Source organism: Bos mutus, chromosome X (genome assembly GCF_027580195.1).
Source record: "Bos mutus isolate GX-2022 chromosome X, NWIPB_WYAK_1.1, whole genome shotgun sequence".
NCBI classification, from domain to species: Eukaryota; Metazoa; Chordata; class Mammalia; order Artiodactyla; family Bovidae; genus Bos; species Bos mutus.
Genome location: NC_091646.1, coordinates 25,328,575 through 25,346,411, shown reverse-complemented (window position 1 = coordinate 25,346,411; position 17,837 = coordinate 25,328,575). Strand labels below are relative to the sequence as shown.

General features: G+C 41.5%; 1 protein-coding gene across 1 annotated transcript in view; it reads right to left on the bottom strand.

Annotated features, from left to right (window-relative positions):
• Positions 1-926: 926 nt before the first annotated feature.
• Positions 927-17,837, bottom strand: part of FRMD7 (FERM domain containing 7) — a 34,058-nt gene continuing 17,147 nt past the window's right edge. The window contains exons 6-12 of the mRNA XM_070366557.1: positions 11,758-11,872; positions 11,053-11,200; positions 7,009-7,104; positions 5,504-5,667; positions 4,041-4,109; positions 3,847-3,922; positions 927-2,766 (exon numbers count right to left, since the gene is read on the bottom strand). Of these exons, the coding sequence (XP_070222658.1) occupies positions 1,672-2,766; positions 3,847-3,922; positions 4,041-4,109; positions 5,504-5,667; positions 7,009-7,104; positions 11,053-11,200; positions 11,758-11,872 (1,763 nt within the window). The 3' untranslated portion in view covers positions 927-1,671. The remainder of the gene's footprint in view (positions 2,767-3,846; positions 3,923-4,040; positions 4,110-5,503; positions 5,668-7,008; positions 7,105-11,052; positions 11,201-11,757; positions 11,873-17,837) is intronic.

Below are 17,837 nucleotides of genomic sequence, written 5' to 3'. Positions count from 1 at the left end.
GTTAGACAGTAAATTATATGGTCACCCTAATATAGTTTTATAGAAAATCTTATACAGATTTGAACCCTGTATTTCTCTTGGGGAAACAAATTTTGCAAAGATTTCTGGAAATTGAGATGAGAAACAGCATATAATCATAAAGGAGTTTGGGTTTTTCCTATAGAAAAGGTCAGAGATTAACTTAATGTAGCTTTGAGTATCTATATGATTAATACATAAGTGATTTGGCTTCATATATTCTCATTATGAAATAGCTATTGTAGACTTGTGAGTTATTGGATTTGGTTCCAGGAGCAGGAAGGAAAGTGCTGGAATTTTAAAAAGCAGTAGAGTGAGGTTTATTAAAAGGGATTTTTCTGGTGTAAGGACTAGGAGAGTAAGAAAACTATTCCATCTATCTTTTATCCATTCAGTCATATATAAAAATAACTTGCTTATATAATTGCATCATTTCTTTGATGTAATTACCTAACATTATCTTGTAAATATGTTGTACTTACAATTAAAATAAAAAAAGAAGATAAAGTTCTCAAATAGAATGCTATATACCTTTCAAGGGGGGATAATAGAGAAACCCTGAGAGGGTCAAGAAGAGAATTGTGGTTCATTAACTCAGTGTGGAGTATTATCCTTTTTCTTTTCAGCTACCCCATTTCTGCCACTTCTCCATCCCTGACTATACATTTTCACCTGCTTCCCTCCTTTTCCTTGTTCTCTAACTGTGCCTTCCCTTAATTATAGGCTAGAGACAGTCACTTCTGAAATTGATTAAAACAAAAGGAAGTTCATACTTACAACTTGTTTTTTAAGTAAATGGGTTTCCATCACTCTTTATTAAAATGCTATTCATCTCATTTCCTTGCCTACATGCATGCAACAAGATATGGCAAAAAAATTAATTCTTGCAGAAGAAATTAGATAAACAGACCAACATGTGAAGTTTTATCTTTCACTACATGTTATAGCTAGTTAAGAATAGAGAATAAGTCAAACATCATATTGTCCTCATCAGCAGATGTCTGATTTTAGAAACTGACCAGTTCATGAATTTCCAAGGTTTAGCATTCTGCCACGTCCTAGATTAATTATAAACTTGTATTCTGTTGAAAGGATCTATGTTCCTTCTGTTCCTGAAGTACAAGAGGGCCATGCTCCCCCTAATATATGTTATAAAAATTGAAGTCTTTTAACATAAAACAGGACCATTTTTACTGGGCCCCACACAAATAATGAGGACTGAAACCTTTAGTTGCAGTGTTGTTAAAATGACCAACACAGTCACAGTCTGTTATCACTAAATGATATCAGAAGCCAGTTTTGTATGCCAGTCCATACTGTCACTGTTCTTACTGTTCTTCAGTGTTGAGGAGCCTGGCCTTCATTTATAATGTCTCTATGGGGAAATGTATAATAGAGATGACAAATACCCACCTCACTCTGCCTCAGTGCTGGTGAGGAAAGGGCATGTTCCAGAATGATTCAGAGGGAATAGAAGAGAGGCTTGAGGAATGAGGCAGTAGCTGGATCTTTCATAAGCTAGATGCCCAAGCTTAGAAGAGTCCCTTAATACTAGTGAATAGTAACAGAAAATGGTTTTTGCAGAAAGTGCCTTATGTTTCACCTAAGTGAGTAACATGGAATTGGTCTCGACATGTTCATAGGGTTCACATTTTAGGCTAAAAAGTAATTACATGGTTTTTGCAAAGTCCTATCTTCAGCAGTTGATGTATTGAAAGAAACATCTTCATCTTCTTCATCTAGCTGTAGACTACCAGAAGACAAGCGGATTCTGGCCATGGGCGACCTTATTCCTTTGTCATACAAAGAGTAGTAGTCTGGTTTAAGAATCTCTGACTCAGAATCACTGGATTCACTAGGCACATACCTTTCTGTAGCTCCCTGATCCATTAAAACTGTTGGAAACTCCTGCTCTGCAAACATATATGTTAACAGGTCAGCTTTACGACTGAGAGCAGGACAAGGCCCTAAAGGTCTAAATTCTGACCCAAAAGGAAATCGGATCGTTTTCATGTCTGATTGGCTCTGGGAACGTTTAGGGGTTGGCTCTTGAATGTTATATGCAAATGTATCTTCTATAGTTGGATCTTGCTCTTCTAGATCTACATTCACATTGCTCCTACCAGTAGTCCTGGCCATAGCTTCTTGGAGTTCTTGAAAGTCTTGCTGAAAGCTCTTCATTCTGATGTTCCTTGGGCTTCTTTTGGCTGACTTCACTGCAGTAGACTGTAGACAGCTGTCTGGTCTTTCCCTTTCCTCTGCCATGATTGGAGACCGTCTGGGCACCTGGGGTGGTCTGTCCACATAAAAGAAGACTTGGGGAGGCATAATATCAACCTGCTGACCAGTACAAGGAATATAGGGCACATCTGTGTAAGTAAGCTGCCTTGCTGGACTCACTTTGCTTGTAAGGCCAGAAGATGTGCTCATGGGATTGTCAGCAAACTTAGAGCTTGTTTGGAAGGAGCTTAGAGGACTCCTTTCCTCAAAGTAGTCTCTGGGATCAGTGTCAGGATCAGGGTCAGTGATAAAGACTGGGTCTGTATAAATAAAAGGGAAGGAGGAACTGCTTTGGGACTGATGTAATGATGTGGGATCTGCCTCTGGTTTGGAATGCTCCAACTCAGCTGCAAACGTCACCTCCACTGCGGAATTTCTCCTCCTGCCATCCAGCACAGGCTCAGAGGCGTGCACTCCATTCACAGTTCTGTAGTACCCACTGCCATAGCCTAGTCTCAGATCTTCCACCTTGAGAGAAAGGACAGGCGAGTGAAAGAAGGAAAAAGCCATCTGGTTGGGGTGGGGACAGGCATCTAAATCAGCCTTTGATTTCGCAAAGGTAGTTTTTCACAAAGTCATTTCTACCCATGTTCTCTGCCAGGGTTGATAAATACGTACATAAAAGGTTCTAACTTGGACCGCATCCCAATATATGTGCTTAAAAATAGACGTAACACTACCCTTTCTCAACACCATCACACTCCTGGCCTCCACATTCTCTATCTACTTGAGCCCCAGCCTTGGACTTCAAGCAGTATGGCTGAGTAGCTATATTCACGAGCCGGGAGTTCTGCCTTTTGGTCTTGGCTTGGCTCTGTCTTTACTTGCTGTGTGACCTCAAGTAAGTCTCCTAACCTCACTGTTCCAGCCTCCTCCCTCCCTTCTGTAAAATGGTGGGGAGGAGGGCTGTGAATGGCAGGAGACGATTAAACATTTGATGATACCTTCCAGCATTATAACTCTGTGATTCCTTTCAGATAAAAACTGCCTCTGACTTGAATGAAGACAGAGTTTATGAGACCTCTAATTAGATTTTTTTTAGGGAGAGCAAAAGAAAAATGAACATGGTTCATACTATAGAACTCAAATGAAGCTATCATCTCAGTTCCAAGAGAATAGCACTTTGTTCTTAAATTAACAAAATTACATAGCAAAAGTACTTTAAAATATTAACCCAAGATCTCATAGCTTCCAATAAGACTTAAGATTTTCATGGGTAAAAAGGCGAAGCTTTTAGTTTCAAAAATACAGAGCCATAGAAATTCATTTGGATCTACATTTTGCAAGATGTTAGCAATACAGGTTGCAGTTTGAAGTTGTACCAGATCTTGTCAGTCCATACAGTACACACAGCAGTGTACCCAGCAGTCTTCTATTGGCTGGAGATACTGAGTTGACAGACCCCAGGAAGTTAGCCTATTTGATCACAGTAACCTTTTTACACCTTTTTACATACTGGGAGATTCTGGCACAATCAATTCTTGGAAGCATTTGAAATGTGGATGCATTACACTTACATAAACAAGAAGAAATTTTCAAAAACCTTACTTGTTTTGACACATCAGAGAGGAGGTCTGGGGAGGACCTGCACTGTCGTTCATGGTACTGAGATGGGTAATGTTTCCTGAAATCCCCAAACAGAGAAGGAATTGAAATAGTCTTCATGTGAATACAGGATCCCTCTAACACTTTAAATTCATCTTAAAAAATTACCATCACAGAGAGAAACAAAACCAGGTTACCTTTCAAATGGCAAGCTCTTCAACCTCCCTTTTTTTCCATATTCCAAAAGTTGCCTTTGGGTTCTTCCACTGTGAGAAAAATGAGATAAACTATTTTATGAATGCTCTTCATAAGCCAGTAGGCTACTAAAACTCAAAAGCATCATTTATTGTTGAAATCAAAAGAGTCTGGATGAGTGACATATGTCATGAATCTCTGACCACGTCGCTGTGCTGTGCTTAGTGGCTTAGTCATGTACGACTCTTTGCGACCCTGTGAACTGTAGCGCACCAAACCAGCATGTTAATAATACTCATTTATCCAAGAATCGGGCAGAGCAACCTCAACTACTCAGAACCCAGAAAACTTTTTAAAGCATCTGAACAGGGCTATTTAACAGGTACAAACTCTGGCCATGAAAACTAATATACTTTCCTTTAAAGGCCTTTCCCCTTCCTCCAAATTTACACATAGTTTCTATTGAGGCTATGTGTCTGGTTTCCCAACCCATGACAGGAGAAAAACACCCAACTAAACAGTAGAAGAAACTTGCTCCAGTCAGACATACACTAGCAAAGAAAACCAGCTGACTTCTGGGAGAAACACAAGAACCAAAAAAGAAATCATGAGCATAATAAAACCCCAAAAGTCAGGGCCATTTATCACTATGGTGCAGGCTCTGACATGCTACCCCCGCCCTGAGGTCGTCGCTGTACCACAGCTGCTGGCAGAGGATAATAAGCACTGTTTATAATAACTCAGGTCATTAAGAAAAGGGCAAAACATGCTTAGTATCATCTGTTTAAGAAGACAGATTTGTAGAATACATTTTGGAACGATTCCATAAAAATATGTACACTGTAAAAATCCCACTTTTTACTGAGGCAGGCTTCTACTACTTGAAAAATCCTTTACAGGAAGCATTGAATTAGAATTTTTATCTTAGCTAAGAGTTTGAAAGTCTTTCAGAGAATTCCTAGGCTGGTGCGTTCAAGTAAAAACAAGTTCTTATTTCGACCTCGCTTCCTTTTCTCCAAGGTGTTAACGTGTAGTATGGAGCCTCTACTACCATATTGTTCAACCTCTTTAATCCCTTAGCCCCTACAAAGCTTTCTCACCCTATCTTTTGCCTAACCATAACCAAAACGATGTTGTTGAACTAGCCCTCCCATGGCTAGCATGTAAGTTGCACATAAGGAAAACAATAGGTTCATTGACTACATTTTCTCCACAGTATATGCCCCTCTATCCTTGCAGAAACTCTGATCTAACCCCTTAAGTGGGGTGTACTCCTTCCCCTGCCTCTCTGTTAGAAAATACTGACTTAATGAGTTACACAGAGAATGACCAGTTAAGGATATCGTCCTTTATGTGATTGAAATGGATTCTTTATTGCTTCTAGAATTCAAGCTGTTCCTACTGCCTTCCCTGTTATTGAAAAGAAGTTGTGTGTTTAGTTTGCTTATGTGCAAGATTTAATTACCTGTAGCGGAAACTGGAACCCTTGCTGCAGAGCAGGGTTTTGGGCTTTGATTTGGGCTCTTCAGAAAGTCTGAAGAAAGCGTGGTACTCCACACAGGTTTTCCAGAAAGCTTTGCAGGCATCTCGGCTGGCCATGGTGAACTCCAAAGTATCTTTGCACAACACCTGTATAAACCAATTTCCATCAAGCAAAACATCCTTCAAGAATATCAAAAACCTTCAAAGCCCAACGCCTGCCAAACTATTGGTCCAGGGTCCACATCCGGCTTCTGATTTTCCACTTGGCTCCCTTTAGGCTTCACACCTACTGAAATCAAATGATTGGCAACCTTCCGAGGAACAGACAGGGCTACTGCTCAAAAACAGAGCCTTCTCTATGAAGCAAGTCTTACTCTGCACACCCTCCTCACCTCACACCCCCTTTTACCCCCTCTTCTCTGCCAGGAACATTTTATGAAGTTGTAAATTAGGTTAAAATGAACATCAAAGGGCACCCTTTCAAGGTGACAAGAAGTTATAAACGACCAACAGGAAAGGGGGAGGGAGGAGATTTTTCTTACAAATGGTAGGCTTTATAGGATGACTGCGTATACACGGGTCTTTGTAACACACCAGCTAGAACATTTCTCCCTCTTTATGCTGCCTTGTTCTATGGTGCTGTGTGATGCTCATTTAGCTTCTCCTAATCTGCTGCAGAGGAGCTTGGTCTTACAGACCTAAAGTACAAGTTTGCCCCATCCCCTGACTCACTATATACCCCCAATACACTTTGCTCCTCCCCTTCTCCCATTCCTCTCCAGGTCTCTGGATACAGCCCTGGGATTCTCCACAAGCTTCACACTAGATTCAGTCTTCTGAACTGCTCACATGAATATTTTTATCTAAGGCTGAGATCTGTAGTATGAATTATCTTTAGGTCAAAAAAGTAGCTGATACATATCTTCCATTTCCTTTATAGTCATAAAAATTCTTTCTAGCCCCTTTGTCTCACCCTGTACAATGCAGCCTTGCCCAATAATTGCTTCTTTGGCTTAAAATGTACCCAATCCCCACATCCTGCTTTGGGAAAGAGTAGGTGTTCAGTTATTTGGCACATAGTAGGTGTTCAATTTTTTTTTTTTTTTTTTGCTTCAGGAAAGATGAAAATACTTTATAAAATCAAGCAAATAACTTTGAATTAATATGGACACAATCTTAGATCTGGGCTCCCTCATTTGACTTATCAAATCCCTGAAAAATGATGTCTAAGGAGACTTGTCTTTCATCCCAGCCACCCCATTTTCCTATCACTTTACTCATTCTGAACTGCCAATAGGATTTCTTAGTGTTTTGCCTTTAGTGAAAATCTGACCAAAGCCCTGGTTTATTTATATAGAGGCAAAAAAGGAAGCACATCACTGGTTGGGGCCAGCCAGCTTTCACCACTCACAATCCAATCATTTGCAGAACCAACCAAGAAATCTCAAGTGAGTAGAAAGTAAAAGAATTTATTCAGAAGCTACTTACCAAGATGTTGGCATGAAGTTTGATGAGAAAATGCTTTCTCTTAAAACTTAATTTTCGGATTTTAGCCCAGTTGAAAGTGTTGATCTTTGTATTTCCCTATAACAAAACACATGGCAGATTTCAGGATGAATATCAGCACAGGCTGGTTTGTAAGACAATGTGAACCTGTTGGAAAATGCATCACATGAACAGGGCTGTCCTTGATCTATCTCTTGTATAGACTGATCCAGTTGTATTAGGTAAGGCGTCTGCCCACAATGCGGGAGACCCTGGTTCGATCCATGGGTCGGGAAGATCCCCTGGAGAAGGAAATGGCAACCCACTCCAGTACTCTTGCCTAGAAAATTCCATGGATGGAGGAGCCTGGTGGGCTACAGTCCATGAGATCACAAAGAGTCGGACACGACTGAGTGACTTCACTTGACTATGGCCAGAGAAGGCATTCTAGGTGGGACACAAACCTGCTCTGAAATGCAAGTAAGAAGGGAAAGGTTTCTAACCAGGATAGGGAGGTCACAGAAAAAACTACTTTGGCAACTAAGATCCATCTAGTCAAAGCTATGGTTTTTCCAGTGGTCATGTATGGATGTAAGAGTTGGACTACAAAGAAACTGAGTGCTGAAGAATTGATGCTTTTGAAGTGTGGTGTTGGAGAAGACTCTTGAGAGTCCCTTGGACTGCAACGAGATCCAACCACTCCATCCTAAAGGAAATCAGTCCTGAATATTCATTGGAACGACTGATGCTGAAGCTGAAGCTCCAATACTTTGGCCACCTCATACGAAGAACTGACTCATTGGAAAAGACCCCAATGCTGGGAAAGATTGAAGGCAGGAGGAAGAGGGGACGACAGAGGATGAGATGGCTGGATGGCATCACTGACTCGATGGACATGAGTTTGAGTAAGCTCCGGGAGTTGGTGATGGACAGGGAGGCCCAGTGTGCTGCAGTCCACGGGGTCACAAAGAGTCAGACACGATGGAGGGACTGAACTGAACTGAGGGGTCCTCTGCTTTTCAAAAGTTTGCTTTATGCCACTTTGCTTTTATTACATGAAAAACCCACATTATTACCTGTTTTCACTAACTCAAAGAAATCCAAAGAGGAATTTTGCTCTTACAAAAAAAGGGGGGGAGCAAAAATAAAAATCAGCATTTGTTTTGCATCAAGGTGTTATAAAGTAGTGCACATGCCAAGCAGTAAGAGTGGCATCTCTATGCTCCTTCCCCAGGAACTACACTCCACTCAGCAGCTCAGCATCCAGCCAGTACTTTATCTCGATTTATCTTGTACATCCATTAGGAAGATGTGTCCTCAGGTTAATGCTTCTTCACTTTACACCATGTCAGCTAGGAAAGGTTTCATAGGAACGCTCTACTTTTGAAGCAGGGGAAACCTGCACTTCAATAGCTTCTCATTAGAAAGACCCTAATGTTGGGAAGGGGACAACAGAGTATGAAATGGCTGGATGGCATCACCGACTCGATGGACATGAGTTTGAGCAAGCTCCAGGAGTTGGTGATAGACAGGGAAGCCTGGCATGCTACAGTCCATGTGGTCACAAAGAGTCGGACACGACTGAGTGACTGGACTGAACGGAACTGAACTGAATAGCTTCTCTAATCTCACCCCTTCCTATATTTCCAGATTGAACTGCTTAAAAAAATCGCATTTATCCTGCCACCTCATTTACTCTAAGACCTTCAATAGCTCCTCACTCACTGCCTGAATCAACTTGAAACTCTTTTGGCTGGATTTTTTGCCCTTATATTGACTATAACTTTGATCCCATTACTCCCAGAAAACACCTTTCCATCCAACTCTGTACCTTTTCCACTGCCCCCACAGGTCTCCTCATTCTCCTACCAGAATGACTTCCCCATGGTCAAGCCTTCTTGCCAGCTCTGATGGCACCTCGTCTAGGATATTCTATAGTACTGTCCCAGCCCACACACATTTCCAAGTCCTCTGCACTCCTTTAGCTCTCCTGGACTACCCAAACAGATCAACTCTTTTGGTTTTTATTCACATGGTCCAAAATCAAAGGAGGTACAAAAATAAATATATTGAGAAGTCTCACTCCCACCACTGCCACTCCTATCTCTGTCCCCATCTAACCATTCTCTACAGGTAACCACATTTTTCTGTTGTGTATACTCCTTGTGCAACTAAAGTAAATATGATAGATTAGCTTTTGATTATTTATTGTCTGATATTGACCATTCTTTCTCTGGTCTTTCAAAATAAATTGTGACTGTCTTAATGACAGGAGCCATGTATCATGCTTAATGTTAGCTTCTTAATTATGTCATCCTTTATCCTTTTCAGGGCCTTCACCCATGTGCCCTTTCCCTGGAACACTCTCCTTCATCTGCCAACCTTATCCCTTTGGTGTTGCTTAAATGTTAAGTCCCTTTCACATGTGTTACTGTATCATCCTGTTTCTTCTAGCACAAAGCATATCACATTTTTTTATAATTACTTGCTTAACTGTCTTCCTCCTATTAGCATTTAAGTTCCATGAAGTCAGGATCATTCCTGTTTACCTCTGTACCTCTAGTGCCTGGCGCAGAGTGGATGTACAATAAATATACTGATAGAAAGATGAATGGATTGCTTCCCAACTATAAATATACTCAAACTCATTGAATTGTACCATTAAAACAGATGAATTTCATGGTAGGCAAATTACAGCTCAATAAAACTTTTTTAAGAAAATAATACAATGAAGAACATATAGAAGGCACTCAATACATGAATATTCTTTGACTAGATTTCATGTAGGACAAAATAGACCATCTGTATTGTTCCCAACTGTCCGCGGAAGTAGTCACACTGAAAGAGATCACAGCTAACATGATGATCTTGCCCCCCTACCCTCACCAACTTCTCTCATGCAACAGGAAATAGCAAGAATCAGGATCAGCAAGAATGATCCATGTATATGTAAAACTGAATCCCTTTGCTGTATACCTGAAACTAACACAACATTGTTGATCAACTATACTTCAATATTAAATAAAAAGCTTAAATAGTTATTACAGGATAGTGGTTATATTTCTCAGAGCTGTATAATATATCCTTGTTGCTTATCTTCAAAAAAAAAAATGAATCAGAGTTAGAGTGGCCTGGGTAAAAATTCCCTCCTGGGTGAACAGGTATGCCTGTGATCCATTGGGTCTTCTGGCCATCAATGTGAGTCTCATGCTGTAAAGTTTACAGCCAAATAAATTAAAAAGTGAAGATTTTTGTAGCCAAGTCTGTACCTGACCTGCTTTGTGACTTATTTCAGTGCTATAATTCGGTCCTGGAGGTCAGTAGGTCCAAAGCCATCCCTTGCTTTCTCACAAGGGGTTCACTCCCAAACGTGTCCAGGTATCTGCCTATCATTCTGAAGGTTCTTAAACTTTAACTTGGATCTGAATTCACTGAATATTCACAGATATAGAAGTCTAAACAGACTGAAAAACTGTTGAAAATAGCCTCTGGCCACATTCCTAGGCGTGAGGATTAATGATGATGGAGGACCAGAGAGCCCTGAGTTGGTTTCTAACCTGGAAAACAGAACCTTGGGGAAAGGATGAGTCTCTTAACAGTAAAGATTTCTTGCAGGGTTGGGCGCTAATGCCCTATTTGTGGGCACTGGGCACCTCCAACTTAACTAGTAACTGAATGAGAAACTCTTTGGTTTTTTTCTGGCAGATTTGGACAGGCTGAATGCACTTTATGTCACAGCCTGGGCTTTTAGGATGCCAAAATCTGTATTCTTTAGGGTCTAAAAGTTCTGAAGAGCCTCTTGACTTCATCTCTCCACCATGCTGGCTTGATCTAACATGTGAGCTTCTGAGAAAACAGTCAGTTCTAGGTTGCAAAAGGAAACAGAGCGCATCAAGGGGAGGGAACTTACCTCAAACTCTTCCAAGCACTGCCTCCCTTTCTGGCTGGTAGTAAAACTGAGGGGAGGGGTCACCTTGAGAATGGACACTCAAGTTTGAGCCAAGATAACCCCAAAAGCTGAGGACTTTAAAGGAAAGGAGCTGTTACCCGTAACACCAGTACACCCATGTGAGCAACAGCCAGGTGGATCTGCATCCCTTCACCATCACTGGCGGGGTGTGGCCTGATGCCATACATGTCCAGCTTCCTCGCTATGTCCAGTAGCAGAATGTCAGATTCAGCTGGGCTCCTGCCACTGCAAGGAGAAAGAATTTATGAGCCTAATAAATGCAGCAAGAATGACACCTCCACCCCGAGAGTTCCAAGAGGAACTCAATGTTTTCTTGAGCCTGTGGTGTTACAGAAGACTCTTGAGAGTCCCTTGGACTACAAGGAGATCCAACCAGTCCATCCCAAAGGAAATCAGTCCTGGATATTCATTGGAAGGACTGATGCTGAAGCTGAAGCTCCAATATGCTGGCCACCTGATGCAAAGAACTGACTCATTGGAAAAGACCCGATGCTGGGAAAGATTGAAGGCAGGAAGAGAAGGGGAAACAGAGGATGAGATGGTTGGATGGCATTACCGACTCAATGGACATGAGTTTGAGCAAGCTCTGGAAGTTGGTGATGGACAGGGAAGTTTGGCGTGCTGCAGTCCTTGGGGTGGCAGAGTTGGGCACGACTGAGCGGCTGAACTGAACTAAACTGAAGCTTCTCTGACTTAAAAGCTTGCTTTTAAGTGTCTGTCCCTGGCTTCAGTCTTTCCTGCCAGTGGAATAGGTGGAAACAGGTGCCAGTGAAAGAACTTACATGTGCTTCTGATGGAAGTGCACGATCTTGCTCTCTAAATCATCTTGGTTTGGTAAATACCGGGTTTGTGCCAAGTGTTTCCTATCTGTTTCTTCATGAAAGTCTCCCAGTTCTGCTGCATGACAGAAAAGTGACATATTTCACATTACCGTTGATGAGTTAAGCAACGGAGCACCCAACAGACCCTCTGAGTGCCCCCAAACAGCCCTTTCTTGGAGGCCAGTGCAGCCCTAAACCTCCCACCACACACTTGATGTGTATTTGTTTTGTTTTAGGTTATGAGTAGTGGGGGAAGAACTAACTGGTTCTTCTTCAAATCAGAAGCAGTGGGCTTTTATAAAGTCTCAACAGAGGAAGTCACAGACACGGTGTAGGTCTTAGAGGCTCCAGGATCATAGATAAATGTTATTTTCTTCTCCCACATTCTGTTTATGATCTCTTCTGTTCCTGATCAGTCCCTGTTGTGAGTTGAATTGTGTCCTCCCTCTCAAAGTTGTATGTTGAAGTCCTAAACCCCAGTACCTCAGAATATGACTGTGTTTAAAGACAGGGCATATAAAGGAATTATTATGCTAAAATGGGGCAGTAGAGTGGGCCCTAATCCAATTTGACTGGTGTTCTTCTGAGAAGAGGAAATTTGGACACACAGCCAGACACCAAGAATGCAGGTACAAGAGGAAAGACTGCGTGAGGATGCGTCAGGAAGGCAGCCATCTGCAAGCCAAGATGGGAGGCCTCGAAAGAAACTGAAAGTGCTGACTCTTCAGTCTTTGATGTCTAGCCTCCAGAGCGGTGAGAAAATAAATGTCTGTCATTTAAGTCGCCTAGTCTGTTGTTGTTCGTTATGGTAACCCTAGCAAACTAAGACAGCCCCCTAACCTCACTCTGCACTGATCAGACATTATTCAGAAAGGAGACTATAAATGCCAACTACAATGTAAGCCAGCCACAGCCGTTCATCACTCTGTACATTGGAAACCTAGTAAAACCCCGCTATATGGAATCCCCAGTAGGTGAATCATTCTGGAAATCATTCTTGCTTTTCCAAATCACTGGAAGTTTATTCCTGGTCATAACATTCTGTTCTAAATGTATCCAATTTATTGCTATAAATGTCTATTATAACACTGTGCCTACAAATGCAATTGAGGTAGATATTTACTGCCCCTACAGTAAATGGCTTGACATTGTTATTTATTTATTTACTGGCTGCACCATGCAGCATGTGGGATCTTAGTTCCCTGATCAGGGATTGAACCCATGCCCCCTGCATTGGAAGCCCAGAGTCTTAACCACAGGACCTCCAGAGAAGTCTCCTGTTTTGGTTTTTGAATTCTTACATGTTCTTTATAATTTTTAGGCCTTTTCACTCTCTGTCAGTGTCATAAGAATCACTTCCTTGTCATTGACTTCCCCTGAAGAAGTCTCTACTTGGTTCCAAATAATGACTTCTAATCTACCATAAAATGGGAACCCAATACAGTTTTTACAATTAAAATTCACATTTTAAATGAAAAAAAAAAAAAAAAGCTAATCCAGATATACAAACCTATTAGGATTTTATGAAATATAAGAGTAAATAGACTCTCCATGGAATAATGTGGTGCTCTCCTATTGAGTAAAATTCATGGACATGGGGCATCAATTTTGAGTACTACAAAGTTATTTTTCTTTTGTCTTGGTTTTCTATTGTGTTTTAGACAGATGGCATGCTCATTTTTAGACAGATGAGGCATGCTTGTATATTTAAAAAACCACATTAGAATGAAAATCTCTATATAACAAGCTTTTTAAAAAATACCAAATCAATGGCTCTTTTACCTATTTCTGTTTTGCCCACATTGGTCATGGGGTTTTTGTTGGCTCCAAGGCTGCAGCATTGATAATTAATTTACTTCAGGTTGTGCACGACCACTGGGTACATATACTTGTCCCTATGGAATTTGTCTTTGGATGTTATCTAGATAAAAATAATGGTGAAAATCTAACTTGCCTTCCAGAACAGGAGTCTGTTATATAAAAAGACATTGAAACCCAATGAAGAAGTCACCTGGAAGTAAAGGCTATGGCTGAATCACAAAATGTTCACATTTTTTAAGAAGACATACAGATGGCTAACAAACACATGAAAAGATGCTCAACATCACTCATTATCAGAGAAATGCAAATCAAAACCACTATGAGGTACCATTTCACGCCAGTCAGAATGGCTGTGATCCAAAAGTCTACAAGCAATAAATGCTGGAGAGGGTATGGAGAAAAGGGAACCCTCTTACACTGTTGGTGGGAATGCAAACTAGTACAGCCACTATGGAGAACAGTGTGGAGATTCCTTAAAAAACTGGAAATAGAACTGCCTTATGATCCAGCAATCCCACTGCTGGGCATACACACTGAGGAAACCAGAAGGGAAAGAGACACGTGTACCCCAATGTTCATCGCAGCACTGTTTATAATAGCCAGGACATGGAAGCAACCTAGATGTCCATCAGCAGATGAATGGATAAGAAAGCTGTGGTACATATACACAATGGAGTATTACTCAGCCATTAAAAAGAATACATTAGAATCAGTTCTAATGAGATGGATGAAACTGGAACCTATTATACAGAGTGAAGTAAGCCAGAAAGAAAAACACCAATACAGTATACTAACACATATATATGGAATTTAGAAAGATGGTAACAATAACCCTGTGTACGAGACTGCAAAAGAGACACCGATGTATAGATCAGTCTTATGGACTCTGTGGGAGAGGGAGAGGGTGGGAAGATTTGGGAGAATAGCATTGAAACATGTATAATATCATGTACGAAATGAGTCGCCAGTCCAGGTTCGATGCACGGTACTGGATGCTTGGGGCTGGTGCACTGGGACGACCCAGAGGGAGGGTAGGGGAGGGAGGAGGGAGGAGGGTTCAGAATGGGGAACGCAGGTATACCTGTGGTGGATTCATTTCGATATTTGGCAAAACTAATACAATATTGTAAAGTTTAAAAATAAAATAAATTTAAAAAAAAATATATAAAAATCTCTTAAAGTCCAATAAGACAACATATTTTAAAATTGGCAAAATATTTGAATAGGTAATGGACTGTAGCCTATCAGGCTCCTCCGTCCATGGGATTTTCCAGACAAGAGTGCTGGAGTGGATTGCCATTTCCTTCTCCAGGGGATCTTCCTGATCCAGGAATCGAACTCAGGTCTCCCGCATTGCAGGCAGACGCTTTACCGTCTGAGCCACCAGGGAAGCCCAGAGAAAACATAGGCATGCCTAACAAAACAGATGAGAAGGTACTCAATATCAACAGTCATTGTGCACGCAGGCTCAGGTATTAAGTCATGTCTGCCTCTTTGCGACTCCATGGACTGTAGCACACCAGGCTCCTCTGACCATGCACGGGATTCTCAGGGAGGAGTACTGGAGTGGGTTGCCATGCCTTCCTCCAGAGGATATTCCCTATCCAGGGATCAAACCCACGTCTCTTATGTCTCCTGCATTGGCAGGTGGATTCTTTACCACTAGCGCCACCTGGCGGAGAAGGCAGTGGCACCCCACTCCAGTACTCTTGCCTGGAAAATCCCATGGACGGAGGAGCCTGGTCGGCTGCAGTCCATGGGGTCGCGAGGAGTCGGACACGACTGAGCGACTTCACTTTCACTTTTCACTTTCATGCATTGGAGAAGGAAATGGCAACCCACTCCAGTGTTCTTGCCTGGAGAATCCCAGGGACAGGGGAGCCTGGTGGGTTGCCGTCTGTGGGGTCGCACAGAGTCAGACACGACTGAAGCGACTTAGCAGCAGCAGCGCCACCTGGGAAGCCCTAAATTTACCTTGAGTGAGTGAAGTCGTTCAGTCGTGTCCGACTCTGTGCGACCCCGTGGACTGTAGCCCACCAGGCTCCTCCATCCATGGGATTCTCCAGGCAAGAATACTGGAGTGGGTTGCCATTTCCTGCTCCAGGGGATCTTCCCAACCCAGGGATCGTACCCAGGTCTCCTGCATTGCAGGCAGACGCTTTAACCTCTGAGCCACCAGGGAAGCCCCAAAAAATTTACCTTAAGACGAGACAATTACATTCTTAGGAGTCTGCCCAAGAGAAATGAACACACTTGTCCACACAAAGACTTGTACATGAATATTCATAATATTATTCATAATAGCTAAACTGGAAACAGTCCAGACATCCCTCACCAGGTAAATAAACAAAATGTGGTATACCCATAAAATGGAATACTACTCAGCAGTAGAAAGGAACAGACGGCTGTGATTCATGTTAGAACATGCATGAATTTCAAAAACATTACGCTTGTTAAGAAAAGCCCAATGCCAAAGACCACATATTTTGTCATTGTGATTCCATGAAATGTCCAGAAAAGGCAAATCCACAGAAACAGAAAATAAATTAGTGGTTGCTGGGCTGAGCATGGGCAAATGGTCATGAGAGATCTCTTTTGGCATGATGGAAATGTTTGAAAACTGGGTTGTGGTAAAGGTTGCACAACTCTGTGAATTTACAAAAAACCGTTGAGTTACAGGCTTACAAATGAGTGAATTTTATCGTATGCAAATTATACCACAACTGAGCTGTTTTAAAAAAATAAATTAGACACACACACACATCACACACCAATCTTTCTGTATATTAAGCACAAGCCCTATGCTGACTCTAAGGAAAACATAGGAACACATAAGACCATGCTTGTTTTTCTCTTGACAATCTAGGAAGAGACCTATGACATACAAATAGGTAAATATCATTAATGACAGAAGGCAGCGCAGAGCATCTGCACCTTCACTGTGAGCCCACTGGTCCAAACTACCACCCTCTCTCTCTCCTGCCATCGCCTGTTATCTGGTCTCCCCACTTCTACCATCCCCCATAAGGTCTGTTTTCTCTCTTTTTTCAATTGAATAAATTTGACTATAACATTGGGTTACTTTGATACACTTATAGGTGGCAATGATTGCTGTTGTAGCAATATCCATCACATTACATAATTATAATACAATATTACAGTCTACATTCATTATACTTTACATTAGATCACTATGGCTTATTTATGACTTGCTACAAGTTTCTGTTTTCACCACTGCAGCCAGCATGATGTAGTTCAAACCTAATTCAGATCATTTCACTCCTCTGCTTCAAATGCTATAATGGCTTCCCATCACATTTAGAGTAATATCCTATGTCTTGAATATGCTTTTTAAAATATTTTATTTTTATATATTTATTTGCCTGCACTGAGTCTCAGTTGCAGCACGCAGGATCTTTAGTTGCAGCATGTGGGATCTAGTTTCCTGACCAGGGATCGAACCCGGGCCCCCTGCATTGGGAGCCACTGGACTGCCAGGGAAGTCGATTTTAATACACTTTTAAGACTCTCCATGATTAGTCTCCCTTTTTTCCTCAGTTCCAGCCAGCCATAAAGCCTACTTAATATTTCTTGTATATTCCCAGCATGTTCCCATCTCAGGCCCTTTGTACTGGATGCTCTCTGACTGAAACTCTCTTCCACCCAATTTCTGCATGGCTTGGTCTTTTACTTCCTCCAAGTCTTTGTTCAGCTGTTACCTTCACAGTGAAGCCTACCCTGACCACCTTTTTAAAAAATTCAATACCTGCCCCTTGAATTTCCTTCTCTCCCTTCCATATTTAAAGGCCTCCGGTGCACTCATCACCTACAAACATATTAATACATTATATATTTCCTTATTTTGGTCTGATTGTCTTCCACTGCCAAATGTGAGCTACATGAGAGCAAGGATTTTTGTCGTTTATTTCACCGCTATGTTCCCAGTGCCTATAGTAGTACCTGGCATGTGGTAGGTACTCAATACATTTTTGCTGAATGAATGACAAAGAAGAGTTACTAAGGGTATTCATAAATGTTTGGAATGTACAAATTGTGTTTGGGAGGAAATCTGGCTAGAGCCAGAGGGGTGTGTAAGAGAGATTTAAGCAGATGACAAGGTCAGAATGTGGAGGCCCTTGAATGCCTGCAACATAAATATTAAATGAATAAATAAATGAGCAAATGAATGAGCAGCCTGGTTGGGTTCTGCACACTGTCTT